A 27,932-nucleotide genomic window follows, 5' to 3' on the forward strand; every position below is an offset into this window, starting at 1 on the left:
GTGTTTGCACTTAGAGTGTAGGCCACAAACAAAAATCTTGTTTAGGGGGCCACCAAAATCCTAGGGCCGGCCCTGCCCCCAGGTACTTGAATGTTTCCACCCTCTCCACTGCAGCTCCGTTGATGGTAACAGGAGGTTGTGGGTCCCTCCCCCGCCTGTAGTCCACGATGAATTTCACTTATCGATACCACTCAAGGTGGCAAAGGTTACTAATAATTTTTGCAAACATCAATGTCTGTAGATGATATTTCGGTATGATAACCCTTCCTGAGTCACAGCTAAATTACAGTAATCACATGTTGAAATTAACTTCCCCCAAGGAAAAAATGCATTGTAGACGCTAGTACATAGCTTGGTTCTGGATCATCCGATGATTTTTGGTTCCCACAGGTCTGTAACCTGCACATGTCTGTGCAGGTCAGCCCATTTGACAGACATGTACAACTGGGCAGCTTGCATGATCGCACACACTTACATGATAGGAGGTCCAAGACCACATCTGGTGCAGGTGGGGAGCGCATCCAGTGAATATCCAACTTGCCATCTTTGTCTGTCCATCCATGTTGAGTAGGGCTTGGCACCACAGGAGTAGCTTCCAGACAGCATTTCCAGATTGCTGCCTGATAGTTGGCTCGTTGAATATGTATGAAGCTACAGACAGTCTCTACATGGTGGTAACTGGCTGGACTCAACTTCTCCTCTTTTAGTGCGGAAGAGCTGGTAGCGCAGTTCATTGACTTCACTAGTGCTGCTATTAGCAACATACATGTGACAGGTAAACAGCTCAATTTTCTGGAATAGCTCCTCACTCACATTCCATGACTTTCCCAGTTGGCTAAAAGTCTCGTGAAAGGACATGTCCTTTCTGACCATCTTCAGGGCATTCAGCTTCCCTCGACCAGCGAATGCACTGACAGTGTCACAGCCTGTGAAGGCGTACAAACCAATAAGGCTGTCACAGATGCTGTTCCCAAGTGATTTGACCATTTTGCTGATGTCAATAAAATGTGTGTGAGTCTATGTCCCACATCTCTGATAAATAGGACAGGTGATGTCTTTCTGAAAGCCGAGACAAAGCACCATGACATCAGTGTCCTCAGCTGTAATGATAGCTGCCTTTGAGCCTGCATTAGCTGCATGGGATGCATGCAGAAGCAAGTGTGTGTCAGCTTCTTCATGTGTGCAGTGCAACTCCGCTACTTCCTCACACTTATCTTTGGTCAACTTGTAGCAGGTGTCTTCATGGGTCATGTATAATACCTTACCATGCAGCCTTTCTCTATATTGTGGGCCTTTCCACTCTTCCACCAGAAATCTAATGAGACTGCTTTTGTTGGAGGGACTGCAAAGGAATTTCCGCCACTGCCTGACATGGTGTCCCCCTGCAAGGTTTTTGTACTGGAGTGTTGTGTCTGCACCCCGATTCACTCGTTCAGCATCTTTGATTGAAGTCTGGCAGTATACATCAAAACCAATATCAATTCTCTCACTTTGTGCTGAATCCTGGAGAACCCGGTTAAAGGCCGTCTCTGCCACCTGTGCAAATGTTTTGTGATCACCATTCATTTTCTGGACCAGACTCATCCCATCAATGATGCAGGCCGATGGGGTTGGGATGTGTTCTGCAGGAGACACGTTCTTCTCCAGCTCTCTGGCGAGTGCGGCCTTGTTTGTTTTCCGTAAAGACCCATCAGGATTTGCTAGTGACCATGGCAACGGGCCAAGTGGGTGAGCGTAGTGTATTATTCACCAGGGGTCTCATTTATAACCGTTGCGTACGCACAAAACGGGGCCTGAAAGTGGCGTACATGACTTTTCACGCCAAGGTTGTGATCTATAAAAAACTAACTTGACGGGAGAATGTGCGCAGCTCTAAGCAAACTCTGACCCATGCGTACGCTGGTTTGGAGGAAAAGGGGAATTGGCGACACAGACGGTGTGGTGGTGAACTGAACTCAGACTCAGGAAATGATGATTGAGAAGAACGATTATGTTTTTATTATCGGCCGTCACACATTTAATTTCAACCCGTATGCGTTAGATCCATGTTGCCACGGTGATTTAATTCAACAGCGCCCTTATTTTGCATCGAACTGGTGTTTCAGAAACATCTTCTTAGAATCTAACTTAAAATTCAAAATCAAAATTCCCTCTCTATATTTAATCACCACCGTCTCTCCGTCATATTGTCCACTCCCAGAGCGCAGGAGGAGGAGAGGCCGGCGCGGCTGCATGGGATAAATACATGGTGTAAATAACTATGCTCCTATGATACTGTGTGAACATATGATCTTGAGTCAATTAAATCTACCCTGGGGGGAAAAAATCCAGTAATCGTTCCCACAATTGTTACATTCTGTTTTCTTGTTATCAAGAGAAGTGTCATGTTTGATCATCCCTCAGAATGTAACCGATTCTGCTAATTATTCAAAGTTGTATCGATCAGTCTAATTACTGTAAATAATACAGCGGTGAGCCCCGTGCGTAATTTTGCACCACGGCACCTCTGGAGAAAGGAGGGAGAGGGAGACCATGACGAATGGTTAATAACTCGTTTCAGATTATAACTGTTGTCATTGTTGTAACTATGTGCCGAACCGGGTCCAGCATGTGAGAGGCAGCGCACCAAAACAACACCGCGTGGCTCTGAGCCGCTGACGCCGTTAACAGCTGCAGCAACACGTCACGTTGTCACTTTCACACCTGCAGCTAATTCACAACACGACAGAACAAGAGCACGTCAGGCTCATTGACATGCAGATCACATTCATGTGGTGGTTTGCATTGACCATCTACGGTTAAAACAGGGCGTGTACAGGGCGGGACGTGAAGCGGATTCAGCTGCGCACACTTGTAGGAACTCTGTGATTTATAAAGGGAAGTTTGCCTGCAAGTGTGCGTACGCAGGGTTTTATAAGTCTGAATATTTACTGGCGCACGCAAAACCTGGCTTTTGGGCGTACGTACACTTTTAGTAACAATCCCACGCACAGTTTTATAAATGAGACCCCTGAACTTTTAGCTTTAACATCATGTATTATGTTTATTCTTTGTATGTGTGCCCTTTTGTGGGAATTGAAGGAAAGTGTGAATTGGTGCTTTACTTCACGGATATGTTTTGCTTAGAAGTAAACAAATCGAAGGTAGATGTTATAAGAGAGAAAGACGCACATACATTTATAGATATATAAAGATGTTGCATTAGGTGTTTAGTTAACAGTAATAGATTAGATAATAAGTGGCTCTTGTGAAATGTACCTAGGAGAATGTCTTTCCTGTTGTTCACATTTTTCCTGTGAGAGCCTTGCTTAAAGTCCCTGGAAAGTGAAATTGGAGTTTTGTTTCAAAATATATTAAAAGTGTTCGAAATTTATTGATAAAAACATGCAAAAAGACTCATTTCTGTGCAGTGCTTACTTTTAGAGGTTAGGGTTTCACAGTTTCACTCTGCTTCAGTGGTCTTTGTTTTTAAGGGCAGGCTTACAGAGGGGGCGCCGTGACGCACTGGCGTCCCTACTTTCATAACTCCTCCCATGTGCACAGTAATATTATAAATACTTCAAGAATGCCAACGAGCGTCTGCTGTCACTACCCCTAGAGCTACCAGCGCCGCCGGAGCTACCAGTCCACTAGCTTGGTCTCTGTCTTAATAAAATGTAATGCAGACTTATCAGGTCATTGTAAAACATGTATTTACTGATGTAAATGTGGTGTTATTTGAACATAGTCTGATCCCAGGGGCAGCGCTGCTCTTATGTGAAACATGAAGCTCCACTTTTAATTCAAACAAACTAATGAGACTGCCACAGTGGGACCAGCCGGCGCCCGGTGGCAAAACTCTAAAAGCCCAAACAGCCACAGTCCAGGTGAACCTCTGCAGCATCTGTCCCACAGCTCACCGGCACAGCAACGGCTACACCGGCAACAAAACTGAGGGCCGCCGCCATCAGCAGACGAATCTCTGCTTGCCCTGATAGCATTAGCTCGGCGGCTAGCGCTAGGCCCGTTCGTCCTGTGCTGACGGTGGCGGCCCTCATTGTTGTTGTGGTGTAGCCTTCAAGGCTCCCGTTGCTGTGGCGGTGAGCCGTGGGTCCGATGCTGCAGTGGCTCGGGACCATGGAGGCTCGGGGTGGACGGGACGACCGGGGCTAGCCGCCGAGCTAACGCGTTAGCGCCGGGCTAGTCGAGCTAACGCGTTAGCGCCGGGCTATTAGCCGCCGAGCTAACGCTATTAGGGTAGCGGAGATTCGTGTGCCCCCAGCATATTTCCCACAGTGTGTATCCGAGACATTCAGACAAGAGCTCAAGAGCTGGACTCAGACTCAGGCTCAAGCCCGTAGCTGCTCGGGTACGATGTGACAGTTAGCAGTAGGCCATTTGATTGACAGTTGAAACTTGATGAAGCTCAGCAAGTGGGCGGGGCTTATGTGCCTGCAGCAGACATCCAGAGCTGCGAGAACTGCCTCATTTAGTCATGATTTTAAAACCTAATTTTACCTACTAAACGAATTTTTCTAGCATCCAAAATTGGCAGGATGGTTAATAGGACATATGTCTGGGATGTGATTAACTCAGAAAACGAATCCAGTGTCACTTTCCAGGGACTTTAAGTTTATGTTAGCCTCGTCCGGAGTATGAATGCAAGGTCGTAAAACTCTATAGGCTAGATCCTGTCTCATGTCCATAGACGCAAGACATGAACTGTGTATGTTAAACACTTACAGGAATTGTTCATGTTATGCAATGTTGAACACTTATATAGCACTTATATAGCTTACCTATTATGGTAAGCTATATCCTTATGTTGGGAGAAGGTGGAGTTTTGGAGTTAGAAAGTATATATGATCATGGTGTTGAGCCATAGGAGGAAGATCTCACTTTGGCACCAGGGATGCTTCAGGATTCGGCATTTTTTGTACACTGTTCTTCTACTTGTTAAAGCAGAAGTGAGTGATCCGGTTGTTTTCGCTAATGCTGCGTTCCAGGCAGGCTTTTGAAATCGTAAATTACAGCTTCAAGTCACAACTTACGACTTTGTAGCGTTCCAGGCAACCCACTCGTGTTTCTCCGACCTGTTTTACCGGTGAAAGTCACTATAACGGCCACTCGTAACTTCCGACCGGTGAACTCGTACCAGATCGAACTGGTACCACTTCACGGTCGGAAAAATACGAGTTTCCTTGAACGCACCATAACAGTCCTCGTCGCTACGTCACCACATTCACGGCGTTCCTTGGCTGCACACACAGCCCTGCATGCCGTTCTCTCTCCTCATTGGATAAAAACTGTAGGATACGATAAATGTTTTCTCCTCGGCTCAGAGCAGAGCAGAGGGACTGAGAGACCCGTGTTTCAGTCCAAACACTCTATGTAAGTGATTGCTGTCGGAAGATATAACTATTTAAGACTTATATTAACACAAATATATCACTCACTTCTGCTTTAATAAACTTCTTTTTTGAACACAAGTGAAGACGTGTCGGCGGTGATCCCTTCTTTTCATCAACACATCAATATACCACATGAGCAAGGACATCCCTCATATTCACCTTCCTGCTTTCAGCCACAAGGATCATGTGGCTGGACAGATTTTTATCAGCCTTTAGAACCACCTCCTGGGCTTTCTTTCCATGAGTTCTTTTTATGCAGATGTTGGAGAATGTTTTCAAACTCCTCTTAGTCATTTTGTCATGGAATTTTAATGGTGGTGGGTTCTCTTCTAACCGTGTTTGTTTGAATACTTGGTAGGCCTCTTCCCCTATCTCATGAGCTCTCAGGAGCTCCCTGGTCACATCAGGTGGAACAATGGAGCCAGTGGAGAGGCTAACCAGATCGTTGCCATTAGGGGCCATAGGATTGATCCAGGTATTCTCCATCAGGTCAATGAGTGACTTAACATCTTTTTCATCACTTTTGATCCTTGGGCCTTGTAGATCAGGATGGGGCAGCTTGGAACTGCTTTGGCCTATCAGTTCTCTCAGCTGTCTGAGGTACATGCTCCTGTACTCGGCTGTTAAGTAATATTTGGTCACAGCTCCTGGCTTTAAGCTGAATCCCTTTGTCCCTCCAGCTGTCTGAGTGTCTTTGTTTACAGTTTCTTCAATGGTTTCATCAACAGGGATACGGCCAAAGGGATTGGTGGAGCCGAGTTGAACTGAGAACCGTCCTGCCATGAATTCTGTGTACACATCAGGGTGTGTGGTTGGCAGCTGAGACATCTGGGCATAGTAGTAGGGAAGGTATCATGCATAATTAATTCTGTCGTATGCAAAGCACCAAGGGATCATTGCTCGAATGCTCGCCAGATGTAGCATCCAGTCTCCCTCTCTGGATGCTCGAATGAGCCCCAACAAGATCTCAACCATGTCCAAATAGGACATCCAGAATGCAGAGAGACTGCCATTTCCATCCCTGAGAAACTTGCAGTAGACTAAAGCAAAAAGCTCCATGATGTGTGTACAAGAGATTTTCTCAAGGACATCCTTTAAAGCAGCATGTGAGACCTCTTTACCAAGGCTGTCAATTTCCCTCAGTGTCTCATCCAGGTGAACCATGTCATTCAGGTGAGTTTCTTTCAACCAGGACAGGAAACCCTTCCATGTCAGTCGCATGAGCACTTCATACATAAGCTTGTGTAATCGCACTGCCCTGTTTTACTTGCAACCATACATAACACCAGCAACAGAAACTTCTGCAATTACACCAGATTCAATGCAGAGATCTCGGAGCCCAGCATCTTGAAAACGCTTTCCTATGATTCCCAGCAACGTGCAGATGGTGTGGAATACCCCAAGCCTGACAATTATATGCTGGAACTTTTCACTGTGTTTCCATGTGATTTAAACTACCTTTGAATAAATGGCTTGATCAAAAACACAGACAATCATTTTTAGGTTTAAGTGTTGCATGATTGTCAGTGACTTGTTGAGCACCTCATTGACAGTAGACATCTGTGTTGCTGGAGCATTGATGGTAGGTAGATAGCCTACATTGTTGGGGATAACGACAATCTCATCTCGAGTCAGGATATTGAAGCCAGTCCAGCTGCTGATGGTCTGTCTTTCCTGTTGTGATATGCGTGCAAGGACCCAAACAACATTTTTCTTTCTGGCAAGCTGAGTATTGGATGAGGTACTGTCATCTGCACTTTTGCTTAGTGGTGGCCCCGCCCGTTGTCCAGCGTTGTAAGCAGGCAGCATTAGTGCAGGTGCACTGATGATTTGTTTTTGCAACAGTGGGCTTGGGTTGGACAGGAACCTGGTCAACCCTCTTTGCTTGCACAGCGATCCCAATAACTCTGTGAGATGTCCCTCCCCCACTGACAGTTTCTTCAAGCCAATCGATTTTGTCCCAAGCCAAAGTAGTGAATATACCAGGATGGATGTTAGCAGGCAAGGCAGTGTCACTCCCTGATGATGAGAGTTTCTGAAGGCAAAGGGCAGTGTTTATCTCCTCCATCTGTGAATAAGACACACAGTGACCAAGTCGATTTAGGATGTTTATCAACTCGACATTCCCTGTCAGTGATTTGACACTAAATGGAAGAATGACATGCTTGGAAGGCTTGATTGTTCCACATGTAACTGCATATACAATGTCTTGGCCAAATGATTGTAGAAGCTGCTGAACTCTCTGGGTTGCATTAACAAAATCATTAGAGCCTGTGAGTAGATAGCAAAGGAAGACACTGAGCGACTCTGGCATAGTAGGAAATTCTATTTCTGGTTTGACTTCAGGTGGCCAGGATTGAGGAATATCTTGATGCTTGATGTCTGTTCTCAATGTGATGGCTGCTCGGGCTATAGCATCTTGAGCACCAATACTTTTAAGGTTGTGGAGCTCTCGTGCAAGAGACTGGTTTTCTTTGATAAGTTCCCTAATATATAGGTTATCTGGATAGATAAGGAGTTTTCCTTTGGCATCAGGGAAAATGTGCAGGACTCCATCAAACTCACTCTCCAACTTCCGTCTTACATGCTTGATGGTTGATTCCTTGACTCTGGGAATTCCTTTGGAGCTCACTGAAGCAACCAGTCTTGCAGTGAGATCAGTCATTGTCATCACTTGAGGTTTGGCAAAAAGCTCCATCCTGATGAACTGTAACAGCTCATTGTAAGACTGATTTACAGCAGCTTCATATTGGGCTTCAGCATTATCAGACTCATTGCAGACTAATTCTTCTTTTGAACACTCCTCTTTTGTATACAATCTATAACAAGATCTGTGGTAGTGCCCCTTAGCTGCTACAAGGTCTCTACTAACGATCGCAAGGATTCTGCTGTCCATCTTCTTTGTGGCTGCACTCCTGATCTTTGCATCAGCTCGTAGTTCTCTACACTGCACTAGTATTTCTCTCACATTTTGTCTCTTTACATATTTTTATTTTTTCTGACAGAATATGCACTCCATTCTAGATGTCATCGGGGCATGTCGAGTTGCTCTCTTAGTTTCTTTGTCTTCAGCAGAGCTACTAGCACATTGCTTTTCCTTTTTAAGGATCCCATCAAGAACTTTCTTCATAGTGAAGATACTGCAAAACTTCCTGTGGTAGCAGATTGGAATTTGTCCCTCTGGGATGTGTTCTGCTAGTTCCAAAACTGGTGCATGATTACGGATTTGAGCTGCCCTGAGAAGAGTTCTCCAGGACTCAACACTCTGAGGTGAAACCAGCTTATCTTTATCATCAGAGTAGTGGATTATACATTCCATTCGTGGTTGCTTTGGTAATGGGCCATTACATACTTGCTCACCGGTGGCCATTATAACTCAATTTTCACCTGCAACATACAATCATTTATCATTAAACAAAAAATCAATCTGAACATCCTAGTGTGAACAAATTGGGTACATTTTGTAGTTACCAGATCATACTTGAAGATATCTTAATCCAGGTATGGGCAACTCATTCATTCCTTCAACTCATTCCACAAAGGGCCGCTGTGGCTGCAGGTTTTTGTTCCAAACGATCATGAGCACACAGTTTGACCAATCAGCTGTCTGAATACTGAGATCAGTTGATTAAATTAGTCAGGTCTGGTGTGCTGCTGCTCAGTTGGAATGATTGACCCATCCCTGTCCTAATCTCTTCAATATTTTACAAAAATAACACAAGCCACCAGTGCTTCCCAATAGTTAGATAACTGTAAAGGCACATGTAAAGACAACAAAATACTAATATTTAGTTAAATACCAACATGTAATTAAATGCTCATTTTGATTTTAAGTGGCACTGAGTGGACAGACGGATGTAGGCCCACACAGACATTTGTGACCTAAATGGCTTTGGTCTAGTAACTGTCAGAGCAAAACAACACTTTTAATATAAGGCTGGAAAACCACCCCTCAAAATGAAGCTGTATTGGTATATTGTACATTTTCTGAATCCTTGGAGTCCTGTGAGTATTCTAGTGCTGGTGTTTTGTGTCTCTGACATTCCTTGATGTCACAGGACCAAAGTAAAGTACATAATTTAGGCGGGAATCGTGGAAAAATGTGTGTGATTAAAAGTTTGAAGAGCTCCGACGACCACTGTAAGTGTCACAAATATTCACAAGAGGGCTTGAATGAAAGCTTAGAGTTTCCCCTAGTTTCCCCTAGTTTCCCCAAGTGGTATTGGTTAAAGTTCAAAGTGGCTGACACACTAACAAGACTGCTCAGGTGGGATTTGAACCTGTGACCTCGTGGTTGGATAGCAGGAACCTTTTCCACTAGGCCATTCCAACACTTCAGATGAAGTAGAGGTTGAGACTTTGATGAATGTGAGATTTTTCAATGATGCTTAAAAAAGCATCATAAATGAGCCATTAGAAGTTTGTCTACAAATCAGAATTTGAATGAAGTCTCTAGCAGAGAGTACGACATGAATGAGGCAGGAATCGAACCCATGACCTCATGATCAATAAACCTTTACTCTGCCACTTCGCCACAGAGAGCACAGACATAAGCATGTTGCCATTGTAATGTGATGATGTGCTGCAAACGGTGGCAGAAGCATTTAATGCGTCTCTTAACGAACACCTGTAACCAATTGAGGGTGGGGGAGGGGAGCAGAATTCAACATCACATAACAAGATTACTCAGCCTGGATTCGAACTATTGACCTTGGGGTTGGCAAGCAGCTACCTTACCAACTGGACTACAGACAGAGTTGTGAAGAAGTTACAAAGTTGAGCTCTTTCTCCTGCTGCTGTGAAAAAAATGCATTGGGCTGAATGAGAGCAGAGAGCTCCCTGGCTGCATTTAAAAAATATTTTAAATTATTATCTAAGTCTCTTTGCATTTTTGACCAAAATTTTAGCCAGAAGATAAGTGTGGCTACAAAACTGGAGAAAATAATTTGTCTAGAGTTTAATTTGCAGAAAAAGTTAAATATTTTAAAAAGTATAAATAGTTAAAAAGAGAAAAGTAATGCCGATAAAGTTCAAAAAAAGCTGCACGTTTTGATATATGAATTGTTGAAATAGCACAAAGTATGAAGGACTAGAAGAAGACCGTAAAAAGGCGGAAGAAAATGGCCGAACAGAAGAACAATAGTGTGACTGCTTTCAGCACATACTGTCATTAGTGTGACTGCTGAAAGCAGTCACACTAATGACAGTATATCTATGTGTACATACCCCCAGCCTGTTATATCCTGCAGTGTCCTCGGGGTGGAGCCTGTGATGTCATCGACTCCATCGGTCGAGCCTTCCAGACTCGATTCCGTGAACTCCTGAGTCTGACGCCGTCCATGGTCTGCAGCAGGTGGGTCGCTCCGGTTTTGATCTGGTTCTAATCTGGTTCTGATCCTGGTTCTGATCCACACAGTAGCTGCGTTTCCATCAGCTGTTTAGATGCATCTAGATGTATCGCATCAGAAAATGATGATGGAAACGCCGTGATTCGCATTAAAATCCCCCGATTCTCACAAACTGAAATACGCTGCTATGGCCGGGTTTTGGTTGATGATTCGAATTAAGTGACGTAGCCACTTTCACTCCATCTGCTCCCGTGTTGCAGTTCACTCACAAGACGACATCAGGGTTTCACTACATGTAATTAATTGTAGCGCAGCGTCACAGCAAAATAAAAGCCCCCACACACCTTCATAATGATGTTACTGCACTTCTTCATAGTTCCTCCTCAGTAAAAAAGAAACTTATCAACCAGTGCATCCAGCGTTTATCATTTATAAAGTCTCTCTCTCTCTCTCTCACACACACACACACACACACACACACACACACACACACACACACACACACACACACACACACAGGTCGCGTTATGACGATAATAAACATATGTTGTGCACTAGTAGGATCAATTTGGTTATTGGCAATTAATATTAATGATTATGGGAATAATCATTAATATTTAGAAATGTTACTACAAGTAGTAAACCTCGGGGCACCACCCTGTCACCAGGGACCAATGACCAAATTGATAAAACCAGAATTCAGTCTCAAAAGGTTAGAAAAGGTTTAAATTCGAGCACTGACTGTTATGAATCCAGCAAATATCACAATTATCACAATAATCACAAACAACGACAGATTAAATTATAACAGGGTTTATTCACAGTAATAATTATCTTACAATAACATTACCTAGAGTAAATTATTATAATTCGATTATCAAGGCACACAAGGGTTATTAATTATAATAGGTAACACACAAAAACTAATGGCAATAGCGATGGGTAACTGTAACCATGGCAATCAAAATCACAACAGCAGCAGTAACCAACACAGCAACAATGGTGTGTGTGTGTGTGTGTGTGTGTGTGTGTGTGTGTGTGTGTGTGTGTGTGTGAGGCCGCGACCGAACGCACATCTCGACGCGAGGTGACGCGTGGCAGCCATGATGCGCTCGCGTTCGCATCGTTCACAGAAGTATAACGAGGGCTTAACAACACATTAACGTTTATTTTGTGTGTGTGTTGTTTGCAGATTGTAAAGTGTTCTGAGACCATGTTTTTAAACCAACACTAAGTAACTTTTCAACCTTCATAAAATATTTTCATAACTTTTGTGATGATACATCGACTTACAACAAGTTGAATGACACCTCTGTCGTGGCCTGAGGGGGTCTGTATCATTATGGTCTGTATCTCTTTCTCTGGCACTAAGCAGCTTTGAGGAGCATGGTAGGAACCCTGCTCTCACGCTAGTGTTCATGGGAAATGGAGTCTTCCTTCACTTTCACTTTTGCGAGTCACAACAAGGAGGGAACAGGCAAAACGGCACTTTAGCAATGGATTATGTTTGTGTTTTCACTTTGAAATGATCCACTGGAAACAGAAACTTAGTTTTGATGTCTTCTGTTAATTTTAATGCAGGATATTTACAGGGCTTCACGCTAGTGTTCATGGGAAATGGAGTCTTCCTTCAGGCAAAACACTACCGCTTTGGTCCACAGGCGCCGCCAAACTCAACCAAAACTGAAAGTTCTGTAGTACTGCTTTAAATAAAGGTGAACTGAATTGAATTAACTCATCGTGTCCTGTCCCAGTCTGCGTCCTGACTGGAGCCCGGAGGAGACGGACCAGGTTGTTGCCGTCGGCGATGGATGTGGTTTCTATGGTTACTACAACGTGACGCCTCCTGCTGGTCAAACTGTGCTGCAGGTGTGTGTCCCTGTCTCCGTGGCAACAGACTCTGACTCTACGTCGCCTCCTAAAGGTGAGAAGCTGCTGCTGCTTCACTCTGACTCTTCATCATCATCATCTCTTCTTTTTCTTTTTCTTCTCCTTCTCGTCTTCTTCATCATCTTTAACTTTTTCTTCTTCATCATCTCTTCTTTTTCTTCTTCATCATCTCTTCTTTTTCTTTTTTTTCTTTTTCTTCTTCATCATCTCTTCTTTTTCTTTTTTTTCTCCTTTCTTCATCATCTCTTCTTTTTCTTTTTCTTCTTCATCATCTCTTCTTTTTCTTTTTTTTCTTTTTCTTCTTCATCATCTCTTCTTTTTCTTTTTTTCTCCTTTCTTCATCATCTCTTCTTTTTCTTTTTTCTCCTTTCTTCATCATCTCTTCTTTTTCTTTTTTTCTCCTTTCTTCATCATCTCTTCTTTTTCTTTTTTTCTCCTTTCTTCATCATCTCTTCTTTTTCTTTTTTTTCTCCTTTCTTCATCATCTCTTCTTTTTCTTTTTCTTCTTCATCATCTCTTCTTTTTCTTTTTCTTCTTCATCATCTCTTCTTTTTCTTTTTTTCTCCTTTCTTCATCATCTCTTCTTTTTCTTTTTTTTTCTCCTTTCTTCATCATCTCTTCTTTTTCTTTTTCTTCTTCATCATCTCTTCTTTTTCTTTTTCTTCTTCATCATCTCTTCTTTTTCTTTTTTTCTCCTTTCTTCATCATCTCTTCTTTTTCTTTTTTTTCTCCTTTCTTCATCATCTCTTCTTTTTCTTTTTCTTCTTCATCATCTCTTCTTTTTCTTTTTCTTCTTCATCATCTCTTCTTTTTCTTTTTTTTCTCCTTTCTTCATCATCTCTTCTTTTTCTTTTATTTCTCCTTTCTTCATCATCTCTTCTTTTTCTTTTTTTTCTCCTTTCTTCATCATCTCTTCTTTTTCTTTTTCTTCTTCATCATCTCTTCTTTTTCTTTTTTTCTTTTTCTTCTTCATCATCTCTTCTTTTTCTTTTTCTTCTTCATCATCTCTTCTTTTTCTTTTTTTCTCCTTTCTTCATCATCTCTTCTTTTTCTTTTTTTTCTCCTTTCTTCATCATCTCTTCTTTTTCTTTTTCTTCTTCATCATCTCTTCTTTTTCTTTTTCTTCTTCATCATCTCTTCTTTTTCTTTTTTTCTCCTTTCTTCATCATCTCTTCTTTTTCTTTTTCTTCTTCATCATCTCTTCTTTTTCTTTTTTTTCTCCTTTCTTCATCATCTCTTCTTTTTCTTTTTCTTCTTCATCATCTCTCCTTTTTCTTTTTTTCTCCTTTCTTCATCATCTCTTCTTTTTCTTTTTCTTCTTCATCATCTCTTCTTTTTCTTTTTCTTCTTCATCATCTCTTCTTTTTCTTTTTTTTCTCCTTTCTTCATCATCTCTTCTTTTTCTTTTATTTCTCCTTTCTTCATCATCTCTTCTTTTTCTTTTTTTTCTCCTTTCTTCATCATCTCTTCTTTTTCTTTTTCTTCTTCATCATCTCTTCTTTTTCTTTTTTTTCTTTTTCTTCTTCATCATCTCTTCTTTTTCTTTTTCTTCTTCATCATCTCTTCTTTTTCTTTTTCTTCTTCATCATCTCTTCTTTTTCTTTTTCTTCTTCATCATCTCTTCTTTTTCTTTTTCTTCTTCATCATCTCTTCTTTTTCTTTTTCTTCTTCATCATCTCTTCTTTTTCTTTTTTTTCTTTTTCTTCATCATCTCTTCTTTTTCTTTTTTTCTCCTTTCTTCATCATCTCTTCTTTTTCTTTTTTTCTCCTTTCTTCATCATCTCTTCTTTTTCTTTTTTTTCTCCTTTCTTCATCATCTCTTCTTTTTCTTTTTCTTCTTCATCATCTCTTCTTTTTCTTTTTCTTCTTCATCATCTCTCCTTTTTCTTTTTTTCTCCTTTCTTCATCATCTCTTCTTTTTCTTTTTTTTCTCCTTTCTTCATCATCTCTTCTTTTTCTTTTTCTTCTTCATCATCTCTTCTTTTTCTTTTTTTTCTTTTTCTTCTTCATCATCTCTTCTTTTTTTCTTTTTCTTCTTCATCATCTCTCCTTTTTCCTTTTTTTCTCCTTTCTTCATCATCTCTTCTTTTTCCTTTTTTTCTCCTTTCTTCATCATCTCTTCTTTTTCCTTTTTTTCTCCTTTCTTCATCATCTCTTCTTTTTCTTTTTCTTCTTCATCATCTCTTCTTTTTCTTTTTTTCTTTTTCTTCTTCATCATCTCTTCTTTTTCTTTTTTTCTTTTTCTTCTTCATCATCTCTTCTTTTTCTTTTTCTTCTTCATCATCTCTTCTTTTTCTTTTTTTCTTTTTCTTCTTCATCATCTCTCCTTTTTCCTTTTTTTCTCCTTTCTTCATCATCTCTTCTTTTTCTTTTTCTTCTTCATCATCTCTCCTTTTTCCTTTTTTTCTCCTTTCTTCATCATCTCTTCTTTTTCCTTTTTTTCTCCTTTCTTCATCATCTCTTCTTTTTCTTTTTCTTCTTCATCATCTCTTCTTTTTCTTTTTTTCTCCTTTCTTCATCATCTCTTCTTTTTCTTTTTCTTCTTCATCATCTCTCCTTTTTCTTTTTTTCTCCTTTCTTCATCATCTCTTCTTTTTCTTTTTCTTCTTCATCATCTCTTCTTTTTCTTTTTTTCTCCTTTCTTCATCATCTCTTCTTTTTCTTTTTTTTCTCCTTTCTTCATCATCTCTTCTTTTTCTTTTTCTTCTTCATCATCTCTTCTTTTTCTTTTTCTTCATCATCATCTCTTCTTTTTCTTTTTTTCTCCTTTCTTCATCATCTCTTCTTTTTCTTTTTCTTCTTCATCATCTCTTCTTTTTCTTTTTTTCTCCTTTCTTCATCATCTCTTCTTTTTCTTTTTCTTCTTCATCATCTCTTCTTTTTCTTTTTTTCTCCTTTCTTCATCATCTCTTCTTTTTCTTTTTTTTCTCCTTTCTTCATCATCTCTTCTTTTTCTTTTTCTTCTTCATCATCTCTTCTTTTTCTTTTTCTTCATCATCATCTCTTCTTTTTCTTTTTTTCTCCTTTCTTCATCATCTCTTCTTTTTCTTTTTCTTCTTCATCATCTCTCCTTTTTCTTTTTTTCTCCTTTCTTCATCATCTCTTCTTTTTCTTTTTTTTCTCCTTTCTTCATCATCTCTTCTTTTTCTTTTTCTTCTTCATCATCTCTTTTTTTTCTTTTTTTTCTTTTTCTTCTTCATCATCTCTTCTTTTTCTTTTTTTCTTTTTCTTCTTCATCATCTCTTCTTTTTCTTTTTCTTCTCATCATCTCTCCTATTTCCTTTTTTTCTCCTTTCTTCATCATCTCTCCTTTTTCTTTTTTTCTCCTTTCTTCATCATCTCTTTTTTTTCTTTTTTTTCTTTTTCTTCTTCATCATCTCTTCTTTTTCTTTTTTTCTTTTTCTTCTTCATCATCTCTTCTTTTTCTTTTTCTTCTCATCATCTCTCCTATTTCCTTTTTTTCTCCTTTCTTCATCATCTCTCCTTTTTCCTTTTTTTCTCCTTTCTTCATCATCTCTTCTTTTTCTTTTTCTTCTTCATCATCTCTCCTTTTTCTTTTTTTTCTCCTTTCTTCATCATCTCTTCTTTTTCTTTTTCTTCTTCATCATCTCTTCTTTTTCTTTTTTTTCTTTTTCTTCTTCATCATCTCTTCTTTTTCTTTTTCTTCTCATCATCTCTCCTATTTCCTTTTTTTCTCCTTTCTTCATCATCTCTCCTTTTTCTTTTTTTCTCCTTTCTTCATCATCTCTTCTTTTTCTTTTTTTTCTTTTTCTTCTTCATCATCTCTTCTTTTTCTTTTTTTTCTTTTTCTTCTTCATCATCTCTTCTTTTTTTCTTTTTCTTCTTCATCATCTCTCCTTTTTCTTCTTCATCATCTCTTCTTTTTCTTTTTCTTCTTCATCATCTCTTCTTTTTCTTTTTCTTCTTCATCATCTCTCCTTTTTCTTTTTTTCTCCTTTCTTCATCATCTCTTCTTTTTCTTTTTTTCTCCTTTCTTCATCATCTCTTCTTTTTCTTCTTCATCATCTCTTCTTTTTCTTTTTTTTCTTTTTCTTCTTCATCATCTCTTCTTTTTCTTTTTTTCTTTTTCTTCTTCATCATCTCTCCTTTTTCCTTTTTTTCTCCTTTCTTCATCATCTCTTCTTTTTCTTCTTCATCATCATCTCTTCTTTTTCTTTTTTTTCTTCATCATCTCTTCTTTTTCTTTTTTTTCTCCTTTCTTCATCATCTCTTCTTTTTCTTTTTCTTCTTCATCATCTCTTCTTTTTCTTTTTCTTCTTCATCATCTCTTCTTTTTCTTTTTTTCTCCTTTCTTCATCATCTCTTCTTTTTCTTTTTTTTCTCCTTTCTTCATCATCTCTTCTTTTTCTTTTATTTCTCCTTTCTTCATCATCTCTTCTTTTTCTTTTTTTTCTCCTTTCTTCATCATCTCTTCTTTTTCTTTTTCTTCTTCATCATCTCTTCTTTTTCTTTTTTTTCTTTTTCTTCTTCATCATCTCTTCTTTTTCTTTTTTTCTTTTTCTTCTTCATCATCTCTTCTTTTTCTTCTTCATCATCTCTTCTTTTTCTTTTTTTTCTTTTTCTTCTTCATCATCTCTTCTTTTTCTTTTTCTTCTTCATCATCTCTCCTTTTTCTTTTTTTCTCCTTTCTTCATCATGTCTCCTTTTTCTTTTTTTCTCCTTTCTTCATCATCTCTTCTTTTTCTTTTTTTTCTCCTTTCTTCATCATCTCTTCTTTTTCTTTTTCTTCTTCATCATCTCTTCTTTTTCTTTTTTTTCTTTTTCTTCTTCATCATCTCTTCTTTTTTTCTTTTTCTTCTTCATCATCTCTCCTTTTTCCTTTTTTTCTCCTTTCTTCATCATCTCTCCTTTTTCCTTTTTTTCTCCTTTCTTCATCATCTCTCCTTTTTCTTTTTTTCTCCTTTCTTCATCATCTCTTTTTTTTCTTTTTTTTCTTTTTCTTCTTCATCATCTCTTCTTTTTCTTTTTCTTCTCATCATCTCTCCTTTTTCCTTTTTTTCTCCTTTCTTCATCATCTCTTCTTTTTCTTTTTCTTCTTCATCATCTCTCCTTTTTCTTTTTTTTCTCCTTTCTTCATCATCTCTTCTTTTTCTTTTTCTTCTTCAACATCTCTTCTTTTTCTTTTTTTTCTTTTTCTTCTTCATCATCTCTTCTTTTTCTTTTTCTTCTCATCATCTCTCCTATTTCCTTTTTTTCTCCTTTCTTCATCATCTCTCCTTTTTCTTTTTTTCTCCTTTCTTCATCATCTCTTCTTTTTCTTTTTTTTCCTTTTCTTCTTCATCATCTCTTCTTTTTCTTTTTTTTCTTTTTCTTCTTCATCATCTCTTCTTTTTTTCTTTTTCTTCTTCATCATCTCTCCTTTTTCTTCTTCATCATCTCTTCTTTTTCTTTTTTTTCTTTTTCTTCTTCATCATCTCTCCTTTTTCTTTTTTTCTCCTTTCTTCATCATCTCTTCTTTTTCTTTTTTTCTCCTTTCTTCATCATCTCTTCTTTTTCTTCTTCATCATCTCTTCTTTTTCTTTTTTTTCTTTTTCTTCTTCATCATCTCTTCTTTTTCTTTTTTTCTTTTTCTTCTTCATCATCTCTCCTTTTTCCTTTTTTTCTCCTTTCTTCATCATCTCTTCTTTTTCTTCTTCATCATCATCTCTTCTTTTTCTTTTTTTTCTTCATCATCTCTTCTTTTTCTTTTTTTTCTCCTTTCTTCATCATCTCTTCTTTTTCTTTTTCTTCTTCATCATCTCTTCTTTTTCTTTTTCTTCTTCATCATCTCTTCTTTTTCTTTTTTTCTCCTTTCTTCATCATCTCTTCTTTTTCTTTTTTTTCTCCTTTCTTCATCATCTCTTCTTTTTCTTTTATTTCTCCTTTCTTCATCATCTCTTCTTTTTCTTTTTTTTCTCCTTTCTTCATCATCTCTTCTTTTTCTTTTTCTTCTTCATCATCTCTTCTTTTTCTTTTTTTTCTTTTTCTTCTTCATCATCTCTCCTTTTTCTTTTTTTTCTCCTTTCTTCATCATCTCTTCTTTTTCTTTTTCTTCTTCAACATCTCTTCTTTTTCTTTTTTTTCTTTTTCTTCTTCATCATCTCTTCTTTTTCTTTTTCTTCTCATCATCTCTCCTATTTCCTTTTTTTCTCCTTTCTTCATCATCTCTCCTTTTTCTTTTTTTCTCCTTTCTTCATCATCTCTTCTTTTTCTTTTTTTTCCTTTTCTTCTTCATCATCTCTTCTTTTTCTTTTTTTTCTTTTTCTTCTTCATCATCTCTTCTTTTTTTCTTTTTCTTCTTCATCATCTCTCCTTTTTCTTCTTCATCATCTCTTCTTTTTCTTTTTTTTCTTTTTCTTCTTCATCATCTCTCCTTTTTCTTTTTTTCTCCTTTCTTCATCATCTCTTCTTTTTCTTTTTTTCTCCTTTCTTCATCATCTCTTCTTTTTCTTCTTCATCATCTCTTCTTTTTCTTTTTTTTCTTTTTCTTCTTCATCATCTCTTCTTTTTCTTTTTTTCTTTTTCTTCTTCATCATCTCTCCTTTTTCCTTTTTTTCTCCTTTCTTCATCATCTCTTCTTTTTCTTCTTCATCATCATCTCTTCTTTTTCTTTTTTTTTCTTCATCATCTCTTCTTTTTCTTTTTTTTCTCCTTTCTTCATCATCTCTTCTTTTTCTTTTTCTTCTTCATCATCTCTTCTTTTTCTTTTTCTTCTTCATCATCTCTTCTTTTTCTTTTTTTCTCCTTTCTTCATCATCTCTTCTTTTTCTTTTTTTTCTCCTTTCTTCATCATCTCTTCTTTTTCTTTTATTTCTCCTTTCTTCATCATCTCTTCTTTTTCTTTTTTTTCTCCTTTCTTCATCATCTCTTCTTTTTCTTTTTCTTCTTCATCATCTCTTCTTTTTCTTTTTTTTCTTTTTCTTCTTCATCATCTCTTCTTTTTCTTTTTCTTCTTCATCATCTCTTCTTTTTCTTTTTTTCTTTTTCTTCTTCATCATCTCTTCTTTTTCTTTTTCTTCTTCATCATCTCTTCTTTTTCTTTTTTTTCTTTTTCTTCTTCATCATCTCTTCTTTTTCTTTTTCTTCTTCATCATCTCTCCTTTTTCTTTTTTTCTCCTTTCTTCATCATCTCTCCTTTTTCTTTTTTTCTCCTTTCTTCATCATCTCTTCTTTTTCTTTTTTTTCTCCTTTCTTCATCATCTCTTCTTTTTCTTTTTCTTCTTCATCATCTCTTCTTTTTCTTTTTTTTCTTTTTCTTCTTCATCATCTCTTCTTTTTTTCTTTTTCTTCTTCATCATCTCTCCTTTTTCCTTTTTTTCTCCTTTCTTCATCATCTCTCCTTTTTCCTTTTTTTCTCCTTTCTTCATCATCTCTCCTTTTTCTTTTTTTTCTCCTTTCTTCATCATCTCTTCTTTTTCTTTTTTTCTTTTTCTTCTTCATCATCTCTCCTTTTTCCTTTTTTTCTCCTTTCTTCATCATCTCTTCTTTTTCTTTTTCTTCTTCATCATCTCTTCTTTTTCTTTTTTTCTCCTTTCTTCATCATCTCTTCTTTTTCTTTTTCTTCTTCATCATCTCTCCTTTTTCTTTTTTTTCTCCTTTCTTCATCATCTCTTCTTTTTCTTTTTCTTCTTCATCATCTCTTCTTTTTCTTTTTTTCTCCTTTCTTCATCATCTCTTCTTTTTCTTTTTTTCTCCTTTCTTCATCATCTCTTCTTTTTCTTTTTCTTCTTCATCATCTCTTCTTTTTCTTTTTTTCTCCTTTCTTCATCATCTCTTCTTTTTCTTTTTTTTCTCCTTTCTTCATCATCTCTTCTTTTTCTTTTTCTTCTTCATCATCTCTTCTTTTTCTTTTTCTTCATCATCTCTCCTTTTTCTTTTTTCTCCTTTCTTCATCATCTCTTCTTTTTCTTTTTTTCTCCTTTCTTCATCATCTCTTCTTTTTCTTTTTCTTCTTCATCATCTCTTCTTTTTCTTTTTCTTCATCATCTCTCCTTTTTCTTTTTTCTCCTTTCTTCATCATCTCTTCTTTTTCTTTTTTTTCTCCTTTCTTCATCATCTCTTCTTTTTCTTTTTCTTCTTCATCATCTCTTTTTTTTCTTTTTTTTCTTCATCATCTCTCCTTTTTCCTTTTTTTCTCCTTTCTTCATCATCTCTTCTTTTTCTTTTTCTTCTTCATCATCTCTTCTTTTTCTTTTTTTTCTCCTTTCTTCATCATCTCTTCTTTTTCTTTTTCTTCTTCATCATCTCTTCTTTTTCTTTTTTTTCTTTTTCTTCTTCATCATCTCTTCTTTTTCTTTTTCTTCTTCATCATCTCTTCTTTTTCTTTTTCTTCTTCATCATCTCTCCTATTTCCTTTTTTTCTCCTTTCTTCATCATCTCTCCTTTTTCTTTTTTTCTCCTTTCTTCATCATCTCTTCTTTTTCTTTTTTTTCTTTTTCTTCATCATCTCTTCTTTTTCTTTTTTTTTCTTTTTCTTCTTCATCATCTCTTCTTTTTTTCTTTTTCTTCTTCATCATCTCTCCTTTTTCCTTTTTTTCTCCTTTCTTCATCATCTCTCCTTTTTCCTTTTTTTCTCCTTTCTTCATCATCTCTCCTTTTTCTTTTTTTTCTCCTTTCTTCATCATCTCTTCTTTTTCTTTTTTTTCTCCTTTCTTCATCATCTCTTCTTTTTCTTTTTCTTCTTCATCATCTCTTCTTTTTCTTTTTTTCTTTTTCTCCTTCATCATCTCTCCTTTTTCCTTTTTTTCTCCTTTCTTCATCATCTCTTCTTTTTCTTTTTCTTCTTCATCATCTCTTCTTTTTCTTTTTTTCTCCTTTCTTCATCATCTCTTCTTTTTCTTTTTCTTCTTCATCATCTCTCCTTTTTCTTTTTTTTCTCCTTTCTTCATCATCTCTTCTTTTTCTTTTTCTTCTTCATCATCTCTTCTTTTTCTTTTTTCTCCTTTCTTCATCATCTCTTCTTTTTCTTTTTTCTCCTTTCTTCATCATCTCTTCTTTTTCTTTTTCTTCTTCATCATCTCTTCTTTTTCTTTTTTTTCTTTTTCTTCTTCATCATCTCTTCTTTTTTTCTTTTTCTTCTTCATCATCTCTCCTTTTTCCTTTTTTTCTCCTTTCTTCATCATCTCTCCTTTTTCCTTTTTTTCTCCTTTCTTCATCATCTCTTCTTTTTCTTTTTCTTCTTCATCAGGTGTAGAGGCGTCCGCAGTGTGGCGCTCTAACGTCCGCTGTAGGATTAGACTGGAGTTCACTTTTTATAGATTGATGGGAGACCTGGGAAGCTTCTCTGACATTTGGTGCCACAACAATGTCCTGTGTGCTGTGTCAAACAATGAACTTGCTTTTACCAGTGTGCTGAAAAACTGACAGAGTATCTATTTATTTATTTATGGGTTGATTGATTGATGTGGGGTTGTTTGTGTTGATGTATGTATGTGTGTTTATTGGTGTGGGTTGTAAATAAATAGATGAGTCTGTAGTTGGGTAGAAGGAACAGCTGATAATTGTCCTGTGATTGGTAAATAAAGTGTGGTTGTAAAAATCAAAAAAATCTCTTCTTTTTCTTTTTTTCTCCTTTCTTCATCATCTCTTCTTTTTCTTTTTCTTCTTCATCATCTCTTCTTTTTTTCTTTTTCTTCTTCATCATCTCTCCTTTTTCCTTTTTTTCTCCTTTCTTCATCATCTCTCCTTTTTCTTTTTTTTCTCCTTTCTTCATCATCTCTCCTTTTTCTTTTTTTTCTCCTTTCTTCATCATCTCTTCTTTTTCTTTTTTTTCTCCTTTCTTCATCATCTCTTCTTTTTCTTTTTCTTCTTCATCATCTCTTCTTTTTCTTTTTCTTCTTCATCATCTCTTCTTTTTCTTTTTTTCTCCTTTCTTCATCATCTCTTCTTTTTCTTTTTCTTCTTCATCATCTCTCCTTTTTCTTTTTTTTCTCCTTTCTTCATCATCTCTTCTTTTTCTTTTTCTTCTTCATCATCTCTTCTTTTTCTTTTTTCTCCTTTCTTCATCATCTCTTCTTTTTCTTTTTTTCTCCTTTCTTCATCATCTCTTCTTTTTCTTTTTCTTCATCATCTCTCCTTTTTCTTTTTTCTCCTTTCTTCATCATCTCTTCTTTTTCTTTTTTTTCTCCTTTCTTCATCATCTCTTCTTTTTCTTTTTCTTCTTCATCATCTCTTTTTTTTCTTTTTTTTCTTTTTCTTCTTCATCATCTCTCCTTTTTCCTTTTTTTCTCCTTTCTTCATCATCTCTTCTTTTTCTTTTTCTTCTTCATCATCTCTTCTTTTTCTTTTTTTTCTCCTTTCTTCATCATCTCTTCTTTTTCTTTTTCTTCTTCATCATCTCTTCTTTTTCTTTTTTTTCTTTTTCTTCTTCATCATCTCTTCTTTTTCTTTTTCTTCTCATCATCTCTCCTATTTCCTTTTTTTCTCCTTTCTTCATCATCTCTCCTTTTTCTTTTTTTCTCCTTTCTTCATCATCTCTTCTTTTTCTTTTTTTTCTTTTTCTTCATCATCTCTTCTTTTTCTTTTTTTTCTTTTTCTTCTTCATCATCTCTTCTTTTTTTCTTTTTCTTCTTCATCATCTCTCCTTTTTCCTTTTTTTCTCCTTTCTTCATCATCTCTCCTTTTTCTTTTTTTTCTCCTTTCTTCATCATCTCTTCTTTTTCTTTTTTTTCTCCTTTCTTCATCATCTCTTCTTTTTCTTTTTCTTCTTCATCATCTCTTCTTTTTCTTTTTTTCTTTTTCTCCTTCATCATCTCTCCTTTTTCCTTTTTTTCTCCTTTCTTCATCATCTCTTCTTTTTCTTTTTCTTCTTCATCATCTCTTCTTTTTCTTTTTTTCTCCTTTCTTCATCATCTCTTCTTTTTCTTTTTCTTCTTCATCATCTCTCCTTTTTCTTTTTTTTCTCCTTTCTTCATCATCTCTTCTTTTTCTTTTTCTTCTTCATCATCTCTTCTTTTTCTTTTTTCTCCTTTCTTCATCATCTCTTCTTTTTCTTTTTTCTCCTTTCTTCATCATCTCTTCTTTTTCTTTTTCTTCTTCATCATCTCTTCTTTTTCTTTTTTTTCTTTTTCTTCTTCATCATCTCTTCTTTTTTTCTTTTTCTTCTTCATCATCTCTCCTTTTTCCTTTTTTTCTCCTTTCTTCATCATCTCTTCTTTTTCTTTTTCTTCTTCATCATCTCTTCTTTTTCTTTTTTTCTCCTTTCTTCATCATCTCGTCTTTTTCTTTTTCTTCTTCATCATCTCTTCTTTTTTTCTTTTTCTTCTTCATCATCTCTCCTTTTTCCTTTTTTTCTCCTTTCTTCATCATCTCTCCTTTTTCTTTTTTTTCTCCTTTCTTCATCATCTCTCCTTTTTCTTTTTTTTCTCCTTTCTTCATCATCTCTTCTTTTTCTTTTTTTTCTCCTTTCTTCATCATCTCTTCTTTTTCTTTTTCTTCTTCATCATCTCTTCTTTTTCTTTTTCTTCTTCATCATCTCTTCTTTTTCTTTTTTTCTCCTTTCTTCATCATCTCTTCTTTTTCTTTTTCTTCTTCATCATCTCTCCTTTTTCTTTTTTTTCTCCTTTCTTCATCATCTCTTCTTTTTCTTTTTCTTCTTCATCATCTCTTCTTTTTCTTTTTTTCTTTTTCTCCTTCATCATCTCTCCTTTTTCCTTTTTTTCTCCTTTCTTCATCATCTCTTCTTTTTCTTTTTCTTCTTCATCATCTCTTCTTTTTCTTTTTTTCTCCTTTCTTCATCATCTCTTCTTTTTCTTTTTCTTCTTCATCATCTCTCCTTTTTCTTTTTTTTCTCCTTTCTTCATCATCTCTTCTTTTTCTTTTTCTTCTTCATCATCTCTTCTTTTTCTTTTTTCTCCTTTCTTCATCATCTCTTCTTTTTCTTTTTTCTCCTTTCTTCATCATCTCTTCTTTTTCTTTTTCTTCTTCATCATCTCTTCTTTTTCTTTTTTTTCTTTTTCTTCTTCATCATCTCTTCTTTTTTTCTTTTTCTTCTTCATCATCTCTCCTTTTTCCTTTTTTTCTCCTTTCTTCATCATCTCTCCTTTTTCCTTTTTTTCTCCTTTCTTCATCATCTCTTCTTTTTCTTTTTCTTCTTCATCATCTCTTCTTTTTCTTTTTTTCTCCTTTCTTCATCATCTCTTCTTTTTCTTTTTCTTCTTCATCATCTCTTCTTTTTCTTTTTTTTCTTTTTCTTCTTCATCATCTCTTCTTTTTTTCTTTTTCTTCTTCATCATCTCTCCTTTTTCTTTTTTTTCTCCTTTCTTCATCATCTCTCCTTTTTCTTTTTTTTCTCCTTTCTTCATCATCTCTTCTTTTTCTTTTTTTTCTCCTTTCTTCATCATCTCTTCTTTTTCTTTTTCTTCTTCATCATCTCTTCTTTTTCTTTTTTTTCTCCTTTCTTCATCATCTCTTCTTTTTCTTTTTCTTCTTCATCATCTCTTCTTTTTCTTTTTCTTCTTCATCATCTCTTCTTTTTCTTTTTTTCTCCTTTCTTCATCATCTCTTCTTTTTCTTTTTCTTCTTCATCATCTCTCCTTTTTCTTTTTTTTCTCCTTTCTTCATCATCTCTTCTTTTTCTTTTTCTTCTTCATCATCTCTTCTTTTTCTTTTTCTTCTTCATCATCTCTTCTTTTTCTTTTTCTTCTTCATCATCTCTCCTTTTTCTTTTTTTCTCCTTTCTTCATCATCTCTTCTTTTTCTTTTTTTTCTCCTTTCTTCATCATCTCTTCTTTTTCTTTTTCTTCTTCATCATCTCTTTTTTTTCTTTTTTTTCTTTTTCTTCTTCATCATCTCTTCTTTTTCTTTTTTTCTTTTTCTTCTTCATCATCTCTCCTTTTTCCTTTTTTTCTCCTTTCTTCATCATCTCTTCTTTTTCTTTTTCTTCTTCATCATCTCTCCTTTTTCTTTTTTTTCTCCTTTCTTCATCATCTCTTCTTTTTCTTTTTCTTCTTCATCATCTCTTCTTTTTCTTTTTTCTCCTTTCTTCATCATCTCTTCTTTTTCTTTTTTTCTCCTTTCTTCATCATCTCTTCTTTTTCTTTTTCTTCTTCATCATCTCTTCTTTTTCTTTTTCTTCTTCATCATCTCTCCTTTTTCTTTTTTTCTCCTTTCTTCATCATCTCTTCTTTTTCTTTTTTTTCTCCTTTCTTCATCATCTCTTCTTTTTCTTTTTCTTCTTCATCATCTCTTTTTTTTCTTTTTTTTCTTTTTCTTCTTCATCATCTCTTCTTTTTCTTTTTTTCTTTTTCTTCTTCATCATCTCTCCTTTTTCCTTTTTTTCTCCTTTCTTCATCATCTCTTCTTTTTCTTTTTCTTCTTCATCATCTCTCCTTTTTCTTTTTTTTCTCCTTTCTTCATCATCTCTTCTTTTTCTTTTTCTTCTTCATCATCTCTTCTTTTTCTTTTTTTTCTTTTTCTTCTTCATCATCTCTTCTTTTTCTTTTTCTTCTCATCATCTCTCCTATTTCCTTTTTTTCTCCTTTCTTCATCATCTCTCCTTTTTCTTTTTTTCTCCTTTCTTCATCATCTCTTCTTTTTCTTTTTTTTCTTTTTCTTCTTCATCATCTCTTCTTTTTCTTTTTCTTCTTCATCATCTCTCCTTTTTCTTTTTTTCTCCTTTCTTCATCATCTCTCCTTTTTCTTTTTTTCTCCTTTCTTCATCATCTCTCCTTTTTCTTTTTTTCTCCTTTCTTCATCATCTCTTCTTTTTCTTTTTTTTCTTTTTCTTCTTCATCATCTCTTCTTTTTCTTATTTTTCTTTTTCTTCTTCATCATCTCTTCTTCTTGTCTTCTTCCTTTCTTCTTTTTCTTTTATTTTTCTTCTTCTTCTCCTCTTCTTCCCTTCTTCTTCTTTATCTTCTCTTCTTCCTCTCTTTTTCATCTTCTTCATTTTGTTCTTCTCCTCCTGTTTCTCTCTCAGCGGTGTCGGAGCTCGGTGACCAGTTTCCTCTCCTCCGGTCTGATCCTCTGATCCAGGACGAAGGCTGGTTCCACGGCAGGTGTGTAGTAGTGTGTGTGTGTGTAGTAGTATGTGATCCTCATCATGTCACCCGTTACCATAGTAACCTAGTTGACCTAAGACCTTTCTTGTAGTGTTGCTATAGTGTTGCTCTGTTGTACTTTATTACTGTTGTTATGCACTTTTTGTGACTACTCTTCATTATGCCTGGTTGCTACAATGTACCTTGATAATGATTCCTCTATGCTGACATTACTGCTCGAGCCTGTGGTTGTTATTGTTATTGTTTTTGTGCTCTGATTACATAGCTCCATTGCTCCAGTTTTGATGTCTGTCGCTTCTCATCTATTTTTTTCAATATATTTTTGTATTGTCTATTGCTGTGGATAACTGATGCACTATATAGATATATATATTTTTGTCACCACTCTCAGGACGGTTTTAGGCACCTCCTTGATCTTTGTTTTCTACTTCAAATTACATTGCATTATGACGGTGATGCCTGATGTTTCTGCCATGTGATTTTCCTAGTGAACATATGTTATTTATTTGGTGATCTTGTAGACTGTTTGTTCAGTCCTAGTATGTATAATAGCTCCAATCTTCTATATTTTTTTCATCACATGACATGTCAGGTGACCTGTACATCTACTTAAGCAGGTGTGTTAATTACTACTTTCATGTCTGATGAAGGGCTGAGCCCGAAACGTTACTTCTCTTGTGGTTGACAATAAATTGTCACGGGAGCAATTGCTGGTGTGCGGTCTTCTTCTTTTTCTACTTGTGTCTCCTTTTGTGGACCTGCACCTGGCCTCACGTTTTTTGGGATGTGCGTGTTTTTGTTCTCACCACCCGTTACCATAGTAACAGCGTGTCCCGGTCCCACCAGGTTGGGGCGGCGGGAGGCGGAGTCTCTGCTCCGCTGCCATGGCGACTTCCTGGTGAGAGAGAGCAGCTCGGCCTGCGGTCGGATCGTCCTCAGTGGGAAGGACGGGAACGCCGCTCGCCACCTGCTGCTGCTCGACCCCCACGGACTGGTAGGAGGAATAATAATCATAATAATAATAATAATAATAATAATAATAATAATAATAATCATAATAATCATAATAATAATAATAAGTGTAATGTATTTCAGTGTGTATACTGAGTGTGTGTGTGTGTGTGTGTGTGTGTGTGTGTGTGTGTGTGTGTGTGTGTGTGTGTCTGTGTGAACAGGTTCGAACCCGGGACCAGGTGTTTGTGAGCGTCGGCCACCTGGTCAGATTCCACATGGACAACCGGATGCCCATCATCTCCGGGGGCAACGAGCTGCACCTGAAACAGCCCATAATGCTCACACACTGA

The 27,932-nt window shown here is 36.4% G+C and overlaps 1 protein-coding gene across 1 annotated transcript; it reads left to right on the forward strand.

Annotated features, from left to right (window-relative positions):
- Window positions 1-1,594: 1,594 nt before the first annotated feature.
- LOC311008060 (SHC-transforming protein 1-like) lies at window positions 1,595-27,932 on the forward strand (the record flags this gene model as incomplete). The annotated part of the gene is made up of 6 exons (XM_084001493.1): window positions 1,595-1,724; window positions 10,623-10,743; window positions 12,493-12,662; window positions 26,547-26,625; window positions 27,475-27,622; window positions 27,804-27,932. The coding sequence occupies 6 exons, from the start codon at window positions 1,595-1,597 to the stop codon at window positions 27,930-27,932; spliced, it is 777 nt and encodes a 258-aa protein (XP_083857619.1).

This window comes from Trachurus trachurus (assembly GCF_905171665.1).
Source record: "Trachurus trachurus genome assembly, chromosome: 3".
In the NCBI taxonomy this organism is placed as follows: domain Eukaryota; kingdom Metazoa; phylum Chordata; class Actinopteri; order Carangiformes; family Carangidae; genus Trachurus; species Trachurus trachurus.